Below are 20,071 nucleotides of genomic sequence, written 5' to 3'. Positions count from 1 at the left end.
TGATAGATAACCAACAAGGACCTATTGTATAGCACAGTAAACTCTACTCAATATTCTGTGATGACCTACATGAGAAAAGAATCTAAAATGGAATGAATCCCTTTTCTCTACACCTGAACCTAACTCAACGCTGTAAATCAATTACTGCTGTGCTTAGTTGCTCAGTCGGGTCCGACTCTGTGACCTCACAGACTGCAGCCCACCAGGCTGCTCTGTCCATGGGGATTCTCCAGGCAAGAATACTGGAGTGAGCTCCCACGCTCTCCTCCAGGGGATCTTCCCAACCTAGGGATTGAACTCAGATCTCTGGCACTGCATTCCAATAAAAAAGTGGTGAAAAATTAAATATTAGAAAATAATAATTATAGCAAATTCAAGTAAGCTGAGATTGCCATATGAAAAACGAGTCACCAACAATACTAAAATGTACATGTAATAAGTCTATAGGGCTTCCCTATGGTTGCAAAAGAGTCGTACATGACTTAGCAATTAAACAACAACAACAGAATGGTAGAATAAAAGATTAATATATTTCAATTTCAATATTTAAAAAATTATATAGCAGTGTATATCAGTATAATCAAACTATGTAAATCTTACACTAACACATAGGTTTGTCGACAAGAAATTGCCTAAAATAATTATTTAGATTATTTTAGATAACATTTATTGACACAGAGTTGTCAATGTTATTTTGTTAATAAAAAAGCAATCTACAAAAAAATCTGTAAGGAATAATAACATGAATGTATGTATTCATTCAAATATATAAACAATCATAGAAGTATTACACAATGTGTAAGAATACAGTTCTGTGTGTATGTATACCAATAAATAAATATGGTGGTGATGGAATTACAAATGAATTTTATTTCTCTTTATACTGATTTATACTCTAAATAATAAAATATTATTATTTAAAATATTATTATTATTATATTATTATTTAAAGTTCAAAACAAGTATTCTGAAAAGATTAACTGGTGGGGAGAAACTGAGAACTTGCTTCAAAATTCTAATTCTAATAAAAACAATCAGTTATATAAAATTTTTCTATAGGAATTACAAGTGTAGTTTATGGTGTGAGATAGTCAAAAGTAGTTTTATCAAATAATAGGGAAGTACTTTTTATATTACAGTCACAATATAATATGACCAAAATACAATAAAAATTTTTATAACTTTCACTTTGTATAATACAAATCATTTGGGATAACTGTTCTATTGCCATCTCATAAAGTGAACTACATTCAAAAATCAAAACTATCAAAAGCACATCCTCAATCAGCCCCAACCAAGGTTAAATCTCACCCTACCTTCTTGTCAGTCTCTTCCCTGCTTTTACGCCGTTGTTCCTCTATCCTAGCTTCTCTTTTAACATCTTCTCCAATCCTTGTCAGAAGTAACATTTCTTTTGTCCTCCATTCCTAAAGAGCATCATGTTACCATATTCAGTATGCATACACAATTAACCTCTGTATTTTATCCACTACCAACAAATAAGTTATTTAGAACAAGTCAAGAGCCTAACAGAAATCAGACAAAGCATAAGTATTAGGTTGGTGAAAAAGTAATTGCAGTTCTGTGAATTTTAAATCATTAAAAATAGGCTTACACACATCTTTATTAATCAAAATAGACACTGTTACAATCAACACATTTTTGCCACTGAGAAATAAGTTTGTTTACTCCTGTAGCATAAAAATCTGTGCTTCGTGCTTTGAGATTCATTGAACTCTTAGACAGTATTTTCTGCTTCCTACTGGTTGTGAACAACAAGCAAAACGTTGTTGAGATGCCTGAATAAGTGGTAGTCAGTTGGTGAGAGGTCAGGTGAATATGGTAGATGAGGCAAAATTTCAAAGTCCAATTTGTTCAACTTTTGAAGCACTGGTTGTACGATGTGTGGTTGGGCATTGTCAAGGAGAAGTGGACACATTTTCATGACCAGTGCCAGCTGCAGGCATTGCAGTTTTCGGAGCATCTCATTGATTTGCTGAGCATACTTCTCAGATGTAATGGTTTTGATGGGGATTCAGAAAGCTATAGTGGGTTAAGCTGATAGCAGATGACCAAATAGTGACCATGACATTTTATTGGTGTAAGTTTGCTTTGGGAAGTATTTTGAAGCTTTTTCTTGGTCCGACAACTGAGCTAGTCATCTCATTGCCAGTTGTCACATAAAATTGACTTTTCGCCACACATCGCAATTTGATTGAGAAATGGTTCATTGTTGTTGTGTAGAATAAGACGACACTTCAAAGATTTTTTAATTTGCAGTTAGCTCATTAGGTATCCACTTAACAAGCTTTATTCACCTTTTCAACTTGCTTCAAAAGCCGAATGACCATAGAATAGTCAAAGTTCAGTTCTTCTGCAACTTCTCATGTAGTTCTCTTTAAGATCAGCTTCGATGGAAGATCAGCTTTGATGATCTTCGCAATTGGTTGCTGTCAATTTCCGATGGCTGGTCATTGTGCTCGTCATCTTCAAGGCTCTGATCTCCTTTGCAAAACTTGAACAGCCACTGCGCTACAGGTTCATTAGCAGTTCCTGGGCCAAATGCATCATTGATGTTGTGAGTTGTCTCCACTGCTTTATGACCATTTTGAAGCTGAATAACAAAAGTGCTCAAATTTGCTTTTTGTCTAACATCATTTCTGTTTGCCGCTGTTGTTCAGTCACCAAGTCATATCTGACTCTTTGCAACCCCATAGACTACAGCATGTTAGGTTTCCCTGTCCTTCACCATCTCTCAGAGTTTGCCCATGATCATGTATATTGCATTGGTGATGCCATAAACCATCGCATCCCCTGCCACCTTCTCCTTCTGCCAACAATCTTTCTCAGCATCGGTGTTTTCCAATGAGTCAGCTGTTTGAATCAGGTGGCCAAAGTATTGAAGCTTCAGCATCAGTCATTCTAATGAATACTCAGGGTTGATTTCCTTTAAGATTTGATTGGTTTGATCTCCTTCCTGTCCAAGGACTCTCAAGAGTCACCCCCAGCACCAGAGTTCGAAGGCAATAATTCCTCAGCAGTCTCCCTTCTTTATTTTCCAGCTCTCACAACTGTACCTGACTACTGGAAAGGCCATAGCCTTAACTATATGGACCTTTGTTGGCAAAGGGATGTTTTTGCTTTTTAACACACTGTCTATGTTTGTCATAGCTTTCCTACCAAGAAGCAGTTCAGTCAGTTTAGTTATTCAGTCAAGTCCGACTCTGTGCGACCAAATGGACTGCAGTATGACAGGCTTCCCTGTTCATCGCCAACTCCTGAAGCTTGCTCAAACTCATGCCTATACAGTTGATGATGCCATCCAACCATCTCATCCTCTGTTGTCCCCTTCCTCTCTTGCCTTCGATCTTGTCCAGCATCAGGTTCTTTTCCAATGAGTCAATACTTTGCATCAGGTGGCCAAAGAATCGGGATTTCAGCTTCTGCATCAGTCCTTCCAATGAATATTCAGCTGTCCATCATGCTTTCCGTTAGGATTGACTGATTTCCTTTAGGATTGACTGGTTTGAACTCTCTGCAGTCCAAGGGACTCTCAAGAGTCTTCTCCAACACCACTGTTCAAAAGCATCAATTCTGTGCTCAGTTTTCTTTATAGTCCAACTCTCACATCCATAAATGGCCACTGGAAAAACCACAGCTTTGACTAAACAGACCTTTGTTGGCAAAGTAATGTCTCTGCTTTTTAATATGCTGTCTAGGTTGGTCCTAGTTTCTCTTCCAAGGAGCAAGCATCTTTTAATTTCATGGCTGCAGTCACCATTTTCAGTGATTTTGGAGCCCTCCCCCAAAAAAGTCTGTCACTATTTCCACTGTTTCCCCATCTATTTTCTATGAAGTGCTGGGACCAGATGTCATGAATGTTTTTCTGAATGAAGTTTTCTGAATGTTGAGCTTTAAGCCAACTTTTTCACTCTGCTCTTTCACTTTCATCAAGAGGCTCTTCAGTTCTTCGCTTTCTGCCATAAGGGTGATGTCATCTGCATATCTGAGGTTATTGGTATTTCTCGCGGCAATCTTGATTCCAGCTTGTGCTTCATCCAGCTCGGTGTTTCTCATGATGTACTCTGCATATAAGTTAAATAGGCAGGGTGACAATATATGCCCTTGACATATGCCTTGCCCTATTTGGAACCACCAAATTCTCTGTGATCCAGCAAATGTTGACAAATTGATCTCTAGTTCTTTTGCCTTTTCTAAACCCAGTTTGAACATCTGGAAGTTCTCAGTTCACGTAATGCTGAAGCCTAGCTTGCGGGAATTTGAGCAGAGCCTTACTGGCATGAGTGCCACTGTCTGGTGATTTGAACATTCTTTAGTACTGCGCTTCTTGGGAATTGGGATTAGGATTGACCTCTTCCAGTCATTTCCCTAGTCTAAAATAAATATACAAGTAATAAGTCATTAGCAAAAAACATAAAGGAAGAAATGTACATTAAATGTGGTTATATAACATAACCACATTTACTCAAGAATGCATTCCAATATCAAATAGCAACATTCAGCAATGCAAAATTGCAATTACTTTTGCACTAACCTAATAAAATCATTCATTGGCTCTAGAATGGGCATTCTTTACTTTACTGTACTCTTATTAGGAATGCATGGGTATTTAAATCTAAATTTAAAATGGTTTCCTCTCCACACTGAGGGCTATAATGGAGTAGAACAGTATCTAGTAACTTTCTCCATCATCACTTTAAGAGCAGATACTGGCTCATATACATAGTGTATGGTGTTATCCTTACTTTCTGTAACAACTTCTGATTACAGCTGTGGAGAAAGATCAATGTGGATAAAATGTTTAGACCTGACATTACCTGAAGAAGCATGATGGACAGCTCAACTTATTTACAAATGAACAACTGTACACAATTTTTCTCTATTTTAAATTTGCTGTCTCTCACCTCTTCAATTTTTCTACGAAGACTAAGTTTTCTTCTTGCATGTTCTCGCAGTCGTCTTTCTTCTCTATCCATTCGGAGTAGGCGTTGCTCTTCAGCTGTGTGCTCAAGATGTTCTAACTCCCTCCTTATCATATCCAGATATCTAAGTAAAAGCAAATGTAAGTCACGGTGAACTAGGAATTTTGCTTACAATGACATCATCTGCTTTGATACTCCAAAACTACCTCTTTGTTTGGTTTATTTCTTGAGCTAATATATATTATGTATATGTATTATATGTGTGTATATATATATATATAAGTATCTGTTATTGTAGCCAAGAAAAGGATAAATGTGGGGCATATTATTAAAAACATTTTGTATAGTACATATTCACAATAGGTTTAGGAATATGTATTTGCAAAGAAGGTTGAAATAACTGAAACACTGACTTCAAATTTGGAAAAACGATTAGAATTTTCTAAGAAAAGATGTATGTTGATTCCCTTGTAATTTGAAAGGCCTTGAACACACCTTCCATGTATAGTCTCGGTCTCTGGTATGTCTCTGTGTTACAAAATTACCATGGAACATAGCTGTTAGGAAATGCAGCTTAACTCCACATCTTAATGCGGGAGGAGGGAAAAAAATAAAATATATTTTCACTTCCTAACCAATGGTCTTGACCATGGAAAGGTAATGATTGAACATGAATAGATGGCATCTAAAGAGCTTGCCCCTTCATGGATCACTGCCTTGTCATGATGGAGGGACTTGCATAACTCAATGAAGCTATGAGCCATGCCATGTAGGGCCATCTAAAATGGACATATCATAGTGGACAGTTCTGACAAAATGTGATCTACTAGAGGAGGAAATGGCAAACCACTCCAGTATACTAGCCATGAGAACCCCAAGAACTGTATAAAATGGCCAAAAAGTATGACACCAAAACATGAGCTCCCCAGGTTGGAAGGTGACCAATATGCTCCTGGGAAGAGTGGAGAACAACTACTAATAGCTCCAGAAAGAATGAAGCAGCTAGGCCAAAGCAAAAATGATGCTTGGTTGTGGATGTGTCTGGTGATGAAAGTAAACTCCAATGTTGTAAAGAAGAGTATTGCATAGGAACCTGGAATGTTAGGTCCATGAATCAAGGTAAATTGGATATGGTCAAACAGGAGATAGCAAGAGTTAACACTGACATCTTAGGAATCAGTAAACTGAAATGGACAGGAATGGGTGAATTTAATTCAGATGACCATTATTTCTACTATTGAGGGAAAGAATACCATAGAAAAAAATGGAGGAGCCCTCATAATCAACAAAAAATTCTGAAATGCAGTACTTGGATGCAGCCTTAAAAATGACAGAAGGATCTTGGTTTGTTTTCAAGGCAAAACATTCAACATCACAGTAATCCAAGTCTATGCCCCAACCACTGATGCCAAATAAACTGAAGTTGATCAGTTCTATGAAGACCTAGAAGACCTCCTAGAATTAACACCCCTCCCCCAAAAGATATTATGTTCATTATAGGGGACTGGAATGCAAAAGTAGGAACACCAAAGATTCTTGGAATAACAGGCAAGTTTGGCCTTGGAGTACAAAATGAAGCAGAGCAAAGGCTAACAGAATTCTGCCAAGAGAACACACTGCTCATAGCAAACACCCTTTTATTTTTAACAACATAAGAGATGACCTTACACATGGACATTACCAATGGTGTGAAATGAGATTGATTACATTCTTTGGAGCCAAAAATGAAAAAGCTGTATTCAATCAGCAAAAACAAGAACTGGAGCTGACTGTGGCTCAGATCATCAGTTCCTCATAGCAAAATTCAGGATTAAATAAGGTGGGGGAAACAACTAGGCCAGTCGGGAACAACTTAAATTACATCCCCTATGAATATACAGTGGAGTTGATGAATAGATTCAAGGGATTAAATCTAGCAATCAGAGTTCCTGAAGAACTAGGGACAGAAGTCTGTAATATAGTACAGAAGGCAGCGAACAAAACCACGCCAAGGAAAAGAAATGCAAGAAGGCAAAGTGGTTGTCTGAGAAGGCTTTACACATAGCTGAGGAAAGAAGAGAAGCAAAAAGCAAGAGAGAAATGAAAAGGTACACCCCATTAAATGCAGAGTACCAAAGAATAGCAAGGAAAGACAAGAAGGCATTTTTCAAAGAACAATGCAAAGAAATAGAGGATAACAACAGAAAGGGTAAGACTAGAAGATCTCTTCAAGAAAACTGAAATATCAAAGGAACATTTCATCCAAAGATGGGCACAAGAAAGGACAGAAACAGTAAAGACATAACAGAAGCAGAAGAGATCAGGAAGAGATGGAAAGAATACACAGAACTGTACAAAAAAAGATCTTAATGACCCAGATAACAATAATGGTGCAGTCTTTCACTCAGAGCCAGATAATCTGGAGTGTGAAGTCAAGTCAGCCTTAGAAAGCACTGCTGCCAATAAAGCTAGTGAAGGTGATGGAATTCTAGCAAAGCTTTTTAAAATCCTGAAAGATTATGCTATTAAAGTGCTGCACTCTTTAGGTCAACAAATTTGGAAAACCCAGCAGTGGCCCCAGGACTAGAAAGGGTCAATCCGCCTCCCAATTGCCAAGAAAGGAAGTACTAAAGAATGTTCAAACCACCAGACAATTGCACACATCTCCCATGCCACTAAGGTTATGCTCAAAATTCTCCAAGCTAGGCTTCAACATTACACGCACCGAGGAACTTCCAGATGTTCAAACTTGGTTTAGAAAAGGCAAGAGGAACCAGAGATCAAATTGCCAACATTTGCTGAATTATAGGGAAAGAAAAGGAATTCCAGATAAAACAAAAAACAAACATCTACCTCTGTTTCCTGACTATGCTAAAGCCTTTAACTGTGTAGATCATAACAAAACTGTTGAAAACTCTTAAAGAGATGGAAATACAAAGACCATTTTAACCTGTCTCCTGAGGAACTGTATGCAGGTCAAGAAGCAACAGTTAGAACCCTGTAGCACAGCTGACTGGTTCAGGACTGAGAAAGGAGTAGGACAGGCTGTTTATTGTCACCCTGTTTATTTAACTTATATTCAGAGCATATCATGAGAAACGCCAGGCTGGATGAGTTACAAGCTGGAATCTAGATTTCTGGGAGACTTCTCAGTGCACCAGGCCAGAGCACTTGTTTTTGGAAAAAAAAAAAAAAATTCTAGGAGAAATATCAACCTCTGATATGCAGATAATACCACTCTAATGGCAGAAAGCAAAGAGGAACTAAAGAGCCTCTTGATGAGGGTGAAGGAGAAGAGCAAAAAAGCCAACTTAAAACTCAATATTAATAAAACTAAGATTCTGGCATCTGGTCCCATTACTTCATGGCAAATAGAAGATGAAAAGGTGGAACAGTGACAGATTTCCTTTTCCTGGGCTCTAAAATCACTGCTGATGGTGACTGCAACCATGAAATTAGAAGATGATTACTTCTTGGCAAGAAAGCTGTGAAAAACCTAGACAGTGTGTTAAAAAGCAAAAACATCCCCTTGCCAACAAAGGCCCATATAGTCAAGGCTACAGTCTTTCCAGTAGTCACGTACGGATATTAGAACTGGACAATATGGAAGGCAGAGTGCTGAAGAATTGAATTTTTCGAAATGTGATGCTGGAAAAGACTCTTGAGAGTCTCTTGGAAAGCAAGAAGATCAAACCAATCAGTCTTAAAGGAAGTAAGCCCTGAATATTCATTAGAATGAGTGATGCTGAAGCTCGATTATATTGGCCACCTGATTCAAACAGCTGACTCATTGGAAAAGACCCTGATGCTGGGAAAGACTGTTGGCAGAAGAAGAAGAAGGTGACAGAGGATGAGACTGTTGGATGGCATTACCAATGCAAAGGACATGAACTTGGGCAAACTCCAGGAGATGGTGAAGGACAGGGAAGCCTGGCATGCTGCAGTCCATGGGGTCGTGAAGAGTCGGACATGACTTGGCAACTGAACAACCACAACAACAACAAAGAGCTTGCAGTTTGTTTAAACAATAGCACATGTTTTATCAGTATTAAAGCTATATCTAACCTCCTTTTTTGAATTTGCAGTAGTTTCCTCAAACAATGCTGCCAGCTCTTAAAGATGACCCAATAAAAACTATTAAAAGCATATGCTAAAGATACTTTCCCTCCATTTCCGACTATAGAATGGATTTTGGATTTGATTATTTATTCAGTTAACAGCTCAGATTACCTCCTGAACTCCCAGAAACTGTATCTTCTCTAGCAGAAATTCATGATTATAGAACTCTTGGTACCAGAGTTCCCAATTCCCGGACCTTTTAGTCTCCCTTCCTCTCCATACTGAAATAGTGAAGTTAAATAGCATCCCGTACTTTAAAAAAAATCCTAGCTTCAATTATTTCTAGCATTTTGCAACTTATTTGGATCCACAATATATACATAAAATATGCATTAACTTCAATCTCACCTGTGCCTTATTAATCGTTCTTGGTCCTTACTAGACGGGGCGCCTTCCTCTAACAACCAATTTTGGAACTGTGTAACATCAGAACGTCCAGGTATTTGATTGTCTTCCTGTAGTTTATTTACTTGTTTTGCAAGCATTTTCTATTAAAAAAAGTGTGTGACATATCTATATATATATGTATATATAGACGTGTGTATATATGTACATACAATTTTTTAACATTGCCCAGAAATAAAAATGCCTTTTGATCTGCTTTTTTTATATTTAATGTTTAGTGAAATTCCCATATTTTGTAAATAACTAATTCCGTTTAACTGCATTTAAATCTATTTTGAATCCACTGTAGATAAGGACAATTGAATCAAAATAAAGATTTCTCTGTTTCTGAAAATAAAAAAAAAATATTTCAGCTTATTTTTCTATCCATTCTAAAGAAATTAATTTAAAAAAAAAGAAACAAGCAGAGGAGACACTCCCAGCACAGAGGAGGAAATGAGGGGAAATAGAGAACACTTAAAAGTTAGGGGAATCATCTTCATTTCTATACAACTCTTGACCTTAGAAAATAAATCTGTAAAACACACATATGTGCAGCTTTTTCATTTTTATCCAACTCATGACTCTAGTCTGAATTCACTTACACACACATGGGCAGAGGCTCACATGTTTTAGTGGATGAACACAGCCACACATGTGTACAAACATACAGTGTACATATTCTTGCATTTTTAGGATGTTATAACTATTCATACTTTTCCTCTCCTGTTACTTAACCTGTGTTGGTTTCCAGCCTAAGAATCTTGCTGCCACAACAGACTCTTCCAGTTGGTCCCAAATCAGGTAGATGGGGCATATCCTAGTGACAATTTAATTATTAAATTTTGCCAGCTACCACTGGCATATTAATAGGTGACCTGGTGGTCCCTTTCCCTTTCTTGGCCCAAAATAGCAACCTCAAAATATTACCTTCTTCTGCTCTAAATTTTTACTTGGAGGAATTATTTAGGTGACCAAAATTAAAGGTAGAATATTATAAGAAAATACTCAGCCCACAAGCAAACCTTTGTCCCAAACCCCATGTACAGAAACCAAAGGTAAATATTCAACTTACTTGTTCTCTTATATAGTTTCTTTCAAAGTCTAATTTTAAACTGGTAAGATATTGCCTGTACTTATTCAATTCCCTCAAGGTACACACAATCTAAAAAAAAACACAAGATAAAAACAAAAATATATAAATATCTTAAAATCAAAGCAATTACTTTATAGAAGTAAAATAACACTCTGGTACTGAGTAAAAAAACTGCTAACAATTTCGCAAGTAATATCTCTCTAGAATTTTTAATCAACAGGAAACTGCTATTCAAACAGCATTACTTTATTTACATGACTTATGCTATGGCAAGGAATTGAGTACATACAGTTATTAAACTAAAATAACAATGTAATAATAATGTTCAACCTCAATAAGAACAGAGTGTATTAGGACTGTATCAGGCTGATTTTTCTAGGTTCTTATTTTGTCTTAATTTTTTAAAAAGTACATGGGAAATAATCCTTGACAAGCATACAGTGCCATTAGAGACAAAGAAAACTATGATACAGTTGGGAAAATTCTTTTTATATCTTCAAATTATTTGGTAGTCATCTTTTGATATTTCAAGGAAAAAAAGTTAAAGGAAGAAGTAGTTGGAAAATAATTACTGTCTGATTTTCTTTGACCCAAATACTGATTGATTTAATGGAATTTTCCATTAAGTATCTCTTCTGACCAAATTAAAGGTGATCCAGGTCCCCCAGTGAGGAACAGAAGCAAGCTATTATCAAATCTTAGAGGTTTTCAATGATTAAAGTTATCTTCAACTCACTTTATTATTGCTGGTGATGTAACCACCTTTCTTTAATCTTCTCAAGATGTCCTTACGCTTATGGTAGGCTCTTAAATGTGGATCATGGAGACTTTTGTACTGGTTTTCCAAAAGTCGACAGTAAGGATCAGTCAGGTTAAAACTGTAAGAAGGTTGAAAAAGCTGCAGAGATTTAAGCATATTATAAATGTACAATTAATCAATTTCTCTTTTAAATATCAATGTATTAAAATGAGCAGACTATATATAGAAAATAAAGTATGTAAGAATGTGAAGTGGGAGAAAATCAGAAAAAGAATTTGGAATGGGCAGTGTTAATTGCTTATCCCTACCTTTTTTTCTTCACTAACTGCAATTATTCTAAAACCCTGCCCTCACTCAATTAATCCCCCCCATCTTTATCAGTCCCTAGCCCAAAGCTAGAAAAGCAAGGAGGAAATGAATAGAAAGCATAAAGTATAAACTTTATTTTAATGTATAAAGCCAAAACTAAGACTCTCTCTTTTCCTCTTCCCGCCTCTAGATCCAGGATCTGCATTCAAAGGATAAAGGGATAATATCAATATCATTATTGTACCTCATATTCTGACAATAAAGGAAAACAGAAAATATTCCACAAAGGTTTACTGAAACAACTTTGACAAAAAAAAAAAATAAAAGAAAAGTAAAACTCATATGTTAAAGATGATGAATTAAAGAGTTATTGTATTTTGAACTTTTATCTAAGAAACCCAATGATTTCTGAGTGCTACAGTCAGGAAAAAGTTACCACTCTATATTATAAAGTTCAATATATTGAAGAATCAATTATAAAGAATAATGCTAGGGATTGAGATTTCTCCATACATGTAAAGACCAAATACAACCTTATGAAATAGCCATTACCGTATCAAAGAAGGAAAATAAAAAATAGTCATGTTAGTTTATCTGTTACTCTAGAGGAAACATGAATAATTTAAGCTCATATGTAAGTTAAAACATTACCAAGGTGAGGCACTTTAAAATCTGCCAGGGGGGATATGTCAGTACTTAGTTCATTTTTTCAAAAATTTTTCAATAGTAGGATGGTGATAACAGGTAATGGGAAAACCTCTGAAAGGGGAAAAGGAGAGGGTAGAAGTAAGTGCGGAAGTCATCCAAATGTTGTCTTTGCATCCTATATTTACACTATCCTTTAGATCGTCTTGGCCAGACAACAGAAATTTTTAGTCTAAATTTAAAGTATCACTTCACTGTCTTAAGTAAAAGGCAACCGGAATGTGTGGGAGATGTGGCAAACTTGAGAGCACACCATGCCCTGTGCAGGCATGCTATTCAAATTCTGTGATCTGACACACCATGCATCTTTGCACACTGGTATCTGTCTGCGGGTACCAATTTGTGTTCAGTCTGTGTTCTGTCTGGCAGTAGCCACCTCAGTCAGATTCTGAACACTAAAGAGCCTGGCTTGGGTGGGACCCTAAAAAGAACTCCTTCATGGTAAGTTGAGGATGCTTATGTGAAAAAAGAGGGAGACTGGGGAGCTGACAGGATGCTAGGATGCCTTATCCATTTAAAAGTTCCCTTGATAAAATCTAACAATTTGCTTAATACTAGACTTTACTCTCTTCCAAGGCATCTACGTTTTAAAGCAGAATTCCCTAATTACCAAAGATTCATTAAGAAAGGAAAAAAAAAAAAAAAAAGGAATTCCATAGGGCAATGTCAGAAATTCAGTGAGACCAGAAGTGAAGTCCGTATCTTTCTCTAAGGAAAACAATCAACAATCGTGAGTTGTGAGTCATGAGTCAAGAAGTGGATTGTTTCTTTTAGAGATATTTACCTGTCAACTTCTTTTATTCAGTTCAGTTCAGTTCAGTTCAGTTGCTCAGTCATGTTCAACTCTTTGAGACCCTGGGGACTGCAGAATGCCAGGGTTCTCTGTCCATCACCAACTACTGGAGCTTGCTCAAACTCATGTGCATTGAGCCGATGAAGCCATTCACCCATCTTATTTTCTGTCATCCCCTTCTCCTCCTCCCTTCAATCTTTGCCAGCATCAGGGTCTTTTCCAAGGAGTCAATTCTCTGTATCAGGTGGCTAAAGTACTCAAGTTTTGGCTTCAAAATCAGTTCTTCCAGTGAATATTCAGGACTCATTTCCTTCAGGATGGACTGATTGGATCTCCTTGCAGCCCAAAGGACTCTCAAGAGTCTTCTGCAACACAATTCAAAAGCATCAATTCTTCAGTGCTCAGCTTTCTTTATGGTCCAACTGTCACATCCATACATGACTACTGGAAAAACCACAGCTGTGACTAGATGGGCCATTGTCAGCAAAGTAATGCCTCTGCTTTTTAATATGCTGTCTCGGTTGGTCATAGATTTTCTTCCAAGGAACAAGTGTCTTTTAATTTCATGGCTATAGTCACTATCCATTAGTGATTTTGGAGCCCCCCAAAATAAAGTCTGTCACTGTTTCCATTGTTTCCCCATCTATTTGCCATGAAGCAACAGGAGTGGATGCCATGACCTTCATTTTTTGAATGTTGAATTTTATACTACCTTTTTCACTGTTCTCTTTAATTTTCATCGGAGGCTCTTTAGTTCCTTTTCAATTTCTGCCTTCGGGTGGTGTCATCTGCTAATCTGAGGTTATAGATATTTCTCCCAGAATTCTTGATTCCAGCTTGTACTTCATTCAGCCTGGCATTTCACATGATGTACTCTGCATAGAAATCAGACCTGACGTACTCCTTTCCCTATTTGGAACCAGTCTGCTGTTCCATGTCCAATTCTAACTGTTGCTTCTTGACATGCATACAGATTTCTCAGGAGGCAGGTGACGTGGTCTGGTATTCCCATCTCTTTAAGAATTTTGCACAGTTTTTTACGATCTACACAGTCAGAGGATTTGGCATAATCAGTAAAGCAGAAGTAGATGCTTTTCTGGTATTCTCTTTTTCCTTCTACATCCAACGATGTTGGCAATTTGATCTCTGGTTCCTCTGCCTTTTCTAGACCCAGTTTGAACATCTGGAAGATCATGGTTCACATACTGTTGGAGCCTGACTTCAAGAATTTTGAGCATTACATTGCTAGCATGTGAGATGAGTACAATTGTGCACTGATTTGAACATTCTTTGGTACTGACCTTCTTTGGAATCTTTTCCGGTCCTGTGGACACTGCAGGGTTTCCAAATTTGCTGGCATATTGAATGCAGTACTTTCACAGCATCATCTTTTAGTACTTGAAATAGCTCAGCTGGAATTCCATCACCTGCACTAGCTTTGTCTGTAGTGATGTTTCCTAAGGCCCACTTGACTTCACATTCCAGGATGTCCAGCTCTAGGTGAGTGATCACACCATCGTGGTTATCTGGGTCATGAAGATCCTTTTTGTACAGTTCTTCTATATATTCTTGCCACATCTTCTTAGTATCTTCTACTTCTGTTAGATCCATACCATTTCTGTCCTTTACTCTGCCTATCTTTACATGAAATGTTCCCTTGGTATCTCTAATTTTCTTGAAGAGATCTCTGGTCTTTCCCATTCTGTTGTTTTCCTCTATTTCTTTGCATTGATCACTGAGGAAGGCTTTCTTATCTCTCCTTGGTATTCTGTGGAACTCTGAATTCAGATGGGTATATCTTTCCTTTTCTCCTTGGCCTTTAGCTTCTCTTTTTCCTCAGCTATTTGAAAGGCCTCCACAGACAACCATTTTGCCTTTTTCATTTATTTTTCTTGGGAATGGTCTTCATCACTACCTCCTGTACAATGTCACGGACCTCCGTCCATAGTTCTTTGGGCACACTATCAGATCTAATCCCTTGAATCTATTTGTCACTTCCACTGTATTTTAGATACTGAATTTTAGCTTTGATGATCTCAGTTCAGTTCAGTCACTCAGTCATGTCTGACTCTTTGCGACCCCATGGTCTTGGCATTGACTACAGCATGCCAGGCTTCCCTGTCTATCACCAACTCCTGGAGCTTGTCCATCGAGTCCGTGATGCCATCCAAACATACCACCTTCTGTCTTCCCCTTCTTCTCCTCCCTTCAATCTTTCCCAGCATCAGGGTCTTCTCCAGTGAATCAGTTCTTCACATCAGATGGCCAAAGTATCGGAGATTCAGTTTCAAATTCAGTCCTTTCAATGAATATTCAGGACTGATTTCCTTTAGCACGGACTGGTTGGATCTCCTTGCAATCCAAGGGACTCTCAAGAATCTTCTCCAACACTACAGTTCAAAAGCATCAATTCTTCGGCACTCAGCTTTCTTTATAGTTCAATGCTCACATCCATACATGACTACTAGAAAAACCATAGCTTCGACTAGACAGACCTTTGTTGGCCAAATAATGTCTCTGCTTTTTAATATGTTGTCTAGGTTGGTCTTAGCTTTTCTTTCAAGGAGCGAATGTCTTTTAATTTCATGGCTGCAGTCACCATCTTCAGGGATTTTTGAGCCCAAGAAAATAAAATCTCTCCCTGTTTTTATTGTTTCCTCATCTATTTGCCATGAAGTGATGGGACCAGATGCCATGATTTTCATTTTAGGAATGTTGAGTTTTAAGCCATCTTTTTCACTCTCTTCTTTCACTTTCATGAAGAGTCTCTTTAGTTCTTCTTCTTTTCTGACATAAGGGTGGTGTCATCTGCATATCTGAGATTATTGATTTTTCTTTTTCCTCCCAATAATCTTGATTCCAGCTTGGGCTTCCTCCAGCCCAGCATGTCTCATGATGTACTCTGCCTATAAGCTAAATAAGCAGGGTGACAATACACAGCCTTGATGTACTCCTTTCCCAATTTGGAACTGTCTGTTTGTTCCATGTCCAGTTCTAACTGTTGCTTCTTGACCTACATACAGATTTTTCAGGAGGCCGGTTAGGTGGTCTGGTAGTCCCATCTGTTTAAGAATTTTCCACAGTTTGTTGTGACCCACACAGGCAAAGGCATTGGCATAGTCAATAAAACAGAAGTAGGTATTTTTCTGGAACTCTCTTGCTTTTTTGATGATTCAGTGGATGTTGGCAATTTGATCTCTGGTTCCTCTGATGGTCTGTGTTTCTCAAAATCAACCCTGGGCTACTGATCAGTAAACAAAGAACATCTTTTATACAAACCCATTCCTTAGTGTCAGGGTAATCCTTCTGCTGTCAATTAAAACTGGGTAAAAAAAAAATTGTAAATATAAGGCACTACTTCATTGAGGAGATTTTACTGAAAGAAAAAGAAGGCTATCACAAAGTCAGTCTTCAGGGAAATTTTGCCTAATTATGGTTAATGAAGAATTTGAGGGAAAGGAATATAATAAAGAATAGAGAATGTCTTTAAAACCTAGTTGACAACTGAATTAATATTGGACAGAGAAAATGTTAATACAGCAAATAATATATTTGAGGAAGCATTTGGAAGACAGGGCTAAGTTTATATAATAAGAGAAGTGATATAGGTTGAGCATTCTTTCATAAACCTGGCTTGTGTGGCTATGATGCAATCAAACTGTGTGTGGTATCATATTTTCAGGTAATTTGCTCTATTCTAATAGATTTTTTTTAAAAAAAGAGATATTACATATTTTCCAAAAGCAAAGTTTCACTTTAAAAAATTATGTTTATTAGGCAAGGATCAAATACGGAGGGTCCTACTCATTTCTGATGACATCACAGATACTATGTTGGGCTTCCCAGTTGGCATTAGTGGTAAAGAAACTGTCTGCCAATGCAGAAAACGTAAGAGAGGTGAGTTCGATTGCTGGGTCTGACGAAAATCCGCTAGAGGAGGTTACGGCAACTCACTCCAGTTTTCTTGCCTGGAGAATCCCATGGCCAGAGGGACCTGGTGGGGTACAATCCATGTAGTCGCAAAGAGTCGGACACGACTGAAACAACTTAGTATGCACGCATGGCGGTTAACTGAAAATTCTTTCCGGTAGAATTTTTTTGCCATATTGATGAAAGCAGATGGTTAAAAAGAATGCATTGCACTTCCTGCCCTGTTAATTACTGAATCAAGGAGTGGGGAGGTTTGAGGGAGGCTGTTACACTGAGGAATAAATACATTGAAGGGTTTGAGGGGCATACACACTATAACCTAGTAAGATTTAAATTATAAAATTATAGTATTGGGTCGACTTATACAAACCAAGGGCAATGCAAATTCTAAGGAAATAAACACAAATTAGGGGCTGTAACAGTTGAAAAGAAATCTTGAAAGATGGTCCAAGTTCATAGATGGGGAGGAGACCAAAGGATAGGATTGAACCTAGGTCTCCCGCACTGCAGGCGGATTCCATCGGATTCCATTAGAGCCACCTGAGGGTTATATCTCTGTGTGGGGAAGACTCATTGGAGAAGAAAATGGCAACCCACTCCACTATTCTTGCCTGGAGAATTCCATGTACAGAGGAGCTACATGGACGGGCTACAGTCCATGAGATCACAAAGAGTTAGACGCAACTGAGCAACTAACACTTAATTTTCAGAAAAGAACGAAGTCAATGTAAGAAAATTAAACATCACCTTACCTTCTCACTTAATTTCGTGGTATAGTATAAACTACTGCTTCCTGGGATCACAGGCAGCTTGACCCCAAGAGGCAGATCCAGTAGCTGAGCCGCTCCGACCTCCGAAAATTGAATTTTGTGCTCACCCTGTCGGATACAATTGGAGAGTTTTGTCGTTCCTTTAGGTATGTTAGTTTAGGCCAACTTAACTGCTACTCCAATTCTGAGGAAGGAAGAAACGGAAAGGTCCCGCCCTGGCAGGCCGCCTGGAAGATCCTGGCTTCCAGTTAGCAGCTCTCTCGGCGGCAGCGCCGTGCCAGCACCCGCCCAGCCCCGCCTCCTGCGGCGGCGCTGCTTGAGGGCCTCGGAAGCTGGGCCGTTACGGGCCTCACGGAGGGCACGTGACCATTCGCGGCCCTCCCCGGCCCTCCCTCCCAGGCTGGAGGCCCGGCAGAGGGGGACAGAGCTGACCAGCCTGGGGGCCACTCACGTCTCCGCACTGCTGGCTTTCCGAGGTCAGGCCGCTGGTGGCCGTCTTGGTGGCTGCGACGTTGGCGGCCTTGGAACAGGCGCTGAGGTACAACTCCATGGCCGGCTTGGGCCCCTCTGCGCCCCCGCTGTCCTCCCCTCTCACCTCCCCTCATACACCCCGTCCCTGACGTTGTCCCTCCGTCCCCACCTGACCGAATGACCAGTATCCTGCATCCCAGAGGCCCACCCCCGCAGCGTTCCAGGCTCCGAACGTGCGGGTGCTCAACTACGCAGAACAGAGCGCCCTCCCGAGGGCGAGCCCCTCGCGTGCGCGCGCTGGCTTTGGAGCCTCAGAGCCAGAAATCAGGGCGCGGGGCCTGGTACCTACGTGCCGAGGGCGCCATATTTCTCTAGCAAACCTACAGCCCTCAGCCACACCAAACCAAAGTCAAAACTTACAGAATTTCCCTGGCGCATTAGCTGGCTAATTTCTCCTCTTCTCCAAGAAGGTTTGGTTCTATGCAGAAAACAAACAAGAGTGATTGTGCAGCCCATTTTAGAGCCAGAGGCCTGGCAAATACACATGGCTCCCTTGTAAACTGTGACCACATCCCACCCCCCCAGGTTTCCATAATAACCTCTTCCCAATCCACTCCAGGTCCCACATAACTTACTGTCCTTCCTCCTCTTCTAGTCTCCCTCTTTCATTTCTAGCTCTCTTTTTACTTTCTTCCTGTCCCTATTGCCTGCCTCTCTTGTGTTCTCCTGTGGGCTTCTTTTTCGTCCTCTCAACCTTCCAGTGAAAATTTATCAAGTGCCTGGCTCCTTTAGGCCAGTCATCTGAGCTGGGAATTTAAGGATACAATGATGAGAAAAAAATATGGTCCTGCCTTCAGGGAGCTAACTAGGCTGTGAGTACTTTAAAAGCAGAGACTGTATCTGATGTTAGGAATTTGAAGTTAGCCCCTTAGATTCCTTGATCTATTCTTATCCTTTTATTTTTTTGCCATTTAATAATAGTACCTACTATTTATTAAGAATCTGCTAACTCCAGGTACTGTGCTAAACAGTTTGTGCATTAATGGTTTTAACACCCTTGTCAATTATCCCATTTTTTCAAAGATTAAAGAAGGTCAATATTAAATAGTGGCCCAAGAGACAGTTTCTTAATCATTACACTCTTCTTTTATATCTGCTTTATTTGTCTTAACATCACACATATGCTTAGGACTTTCGAAATTTGAAATCTAAACTTTGGTTATAATCCACAAGGATTTCTCACAATCAACTCAGATTCAATATATTCAAATAACCCACACTTTTCACCACAAGACAAAACAAAGGCCCCATTCTTCCTTCATTTCCTGTCTTACTGACAGTACCAGTGTCTACCCAAACCAGAAGATGAGAAATCCTCCTAGACTGACTTCTCCTTATGAGCTCCCTAACTCAAAACTCGCTATCTTGCTGTGCTGCTTTCTCTTCCTGACAGCCCTTCCCACTTTCTTGGATAATTTCTTGGATAATTTCAGTCAGCCTTTAAGACTGCTTAAGTATTCTCACTTCTAGGAAGCCTTTCTGACGTTTTAGTTAAGTTCAGTTGCTCAGTCATATTTGACTCTTTGCGACCCCATGAACTGCAGCACACCAGGCCTCCCTGTCGATCACCAACTCCTGGAGTCCACCCAAACCCATGTCCATCGACTTGGGGATGCCATCCAACCATCTCATCCTCTGTTGTGCCCTTCTCCTCCTGCCCTCAATCTTTCCCAGCATCAGGGTCTTTTCAAATGAGTCAGGTCTTCCCATCAGGTGGCAGAAGTATTGGAGTTTCGGCTTCAACATCAGTCC

General features: G+C 39.1%; 1 protein-coding gene across 1 annotated transcript in view; it reads right to left on the bottom strand.

The window, feature by feature from the left end:
- FSIP2 (fibrous sheath interacting protein 2) overlaps window positions 1-18,338 on the bottom strand; it is a 134,440-nt gene extending 116,102 nt beyond the window's left edge. Inside the window, exons 1-7 of the mRNA XM_065929002.1 lie at window positions 18,240-18,338; window positions 17,771-17,896; window positions 11,258-11,419; window positions 10,501-10,590; window positions 9,390-9,529; window positions 4,926-5,067; window positions 1,317-1,427 (exon numbers count right to left, since the gene is read on the bottom strand). Of these exons, the coding sequence (XP_065785074.1) occupies window positions 1,317-1,427; window positions 4,926-5,067; window positions 9,390-9,529; window positions 10,501-10,590; window positions 11,258-11,419; window positions 17,771-17,896; window positions 18,240-18,338 (870 nt within the window). The remainder of the gene's footprint in view (window positions 1-1,316; window positions 1,428-4,925; window positions 5,068-9,389; window positions 9,530-10,500; window positions 10,591-11,257; window positions 11,420-17,770; window positions 17,897-18,239) is intronic.
- Window positions 18,339-20,071: the final 1,733 nt, after the last annotated feature.

Source organism: Muntiacus reevesi, chromosome 3 (assembly GCF_963930625.1).
Source record: "Muntiacus reevesi chromosome 3, mMunRee1.1, whole genome shotgun sequence".
Lineage (NCBI taxonomy): Eukaryota > Metazoa > Chordata > Mammalia > Artiodactyla > Cervidae > Muntiacus > Muntiacus reevesi.
Note: the sequence above shows the minus strand (reverse complement) of the source record. Positions and strands in the feature narration are given on the sequence as shown.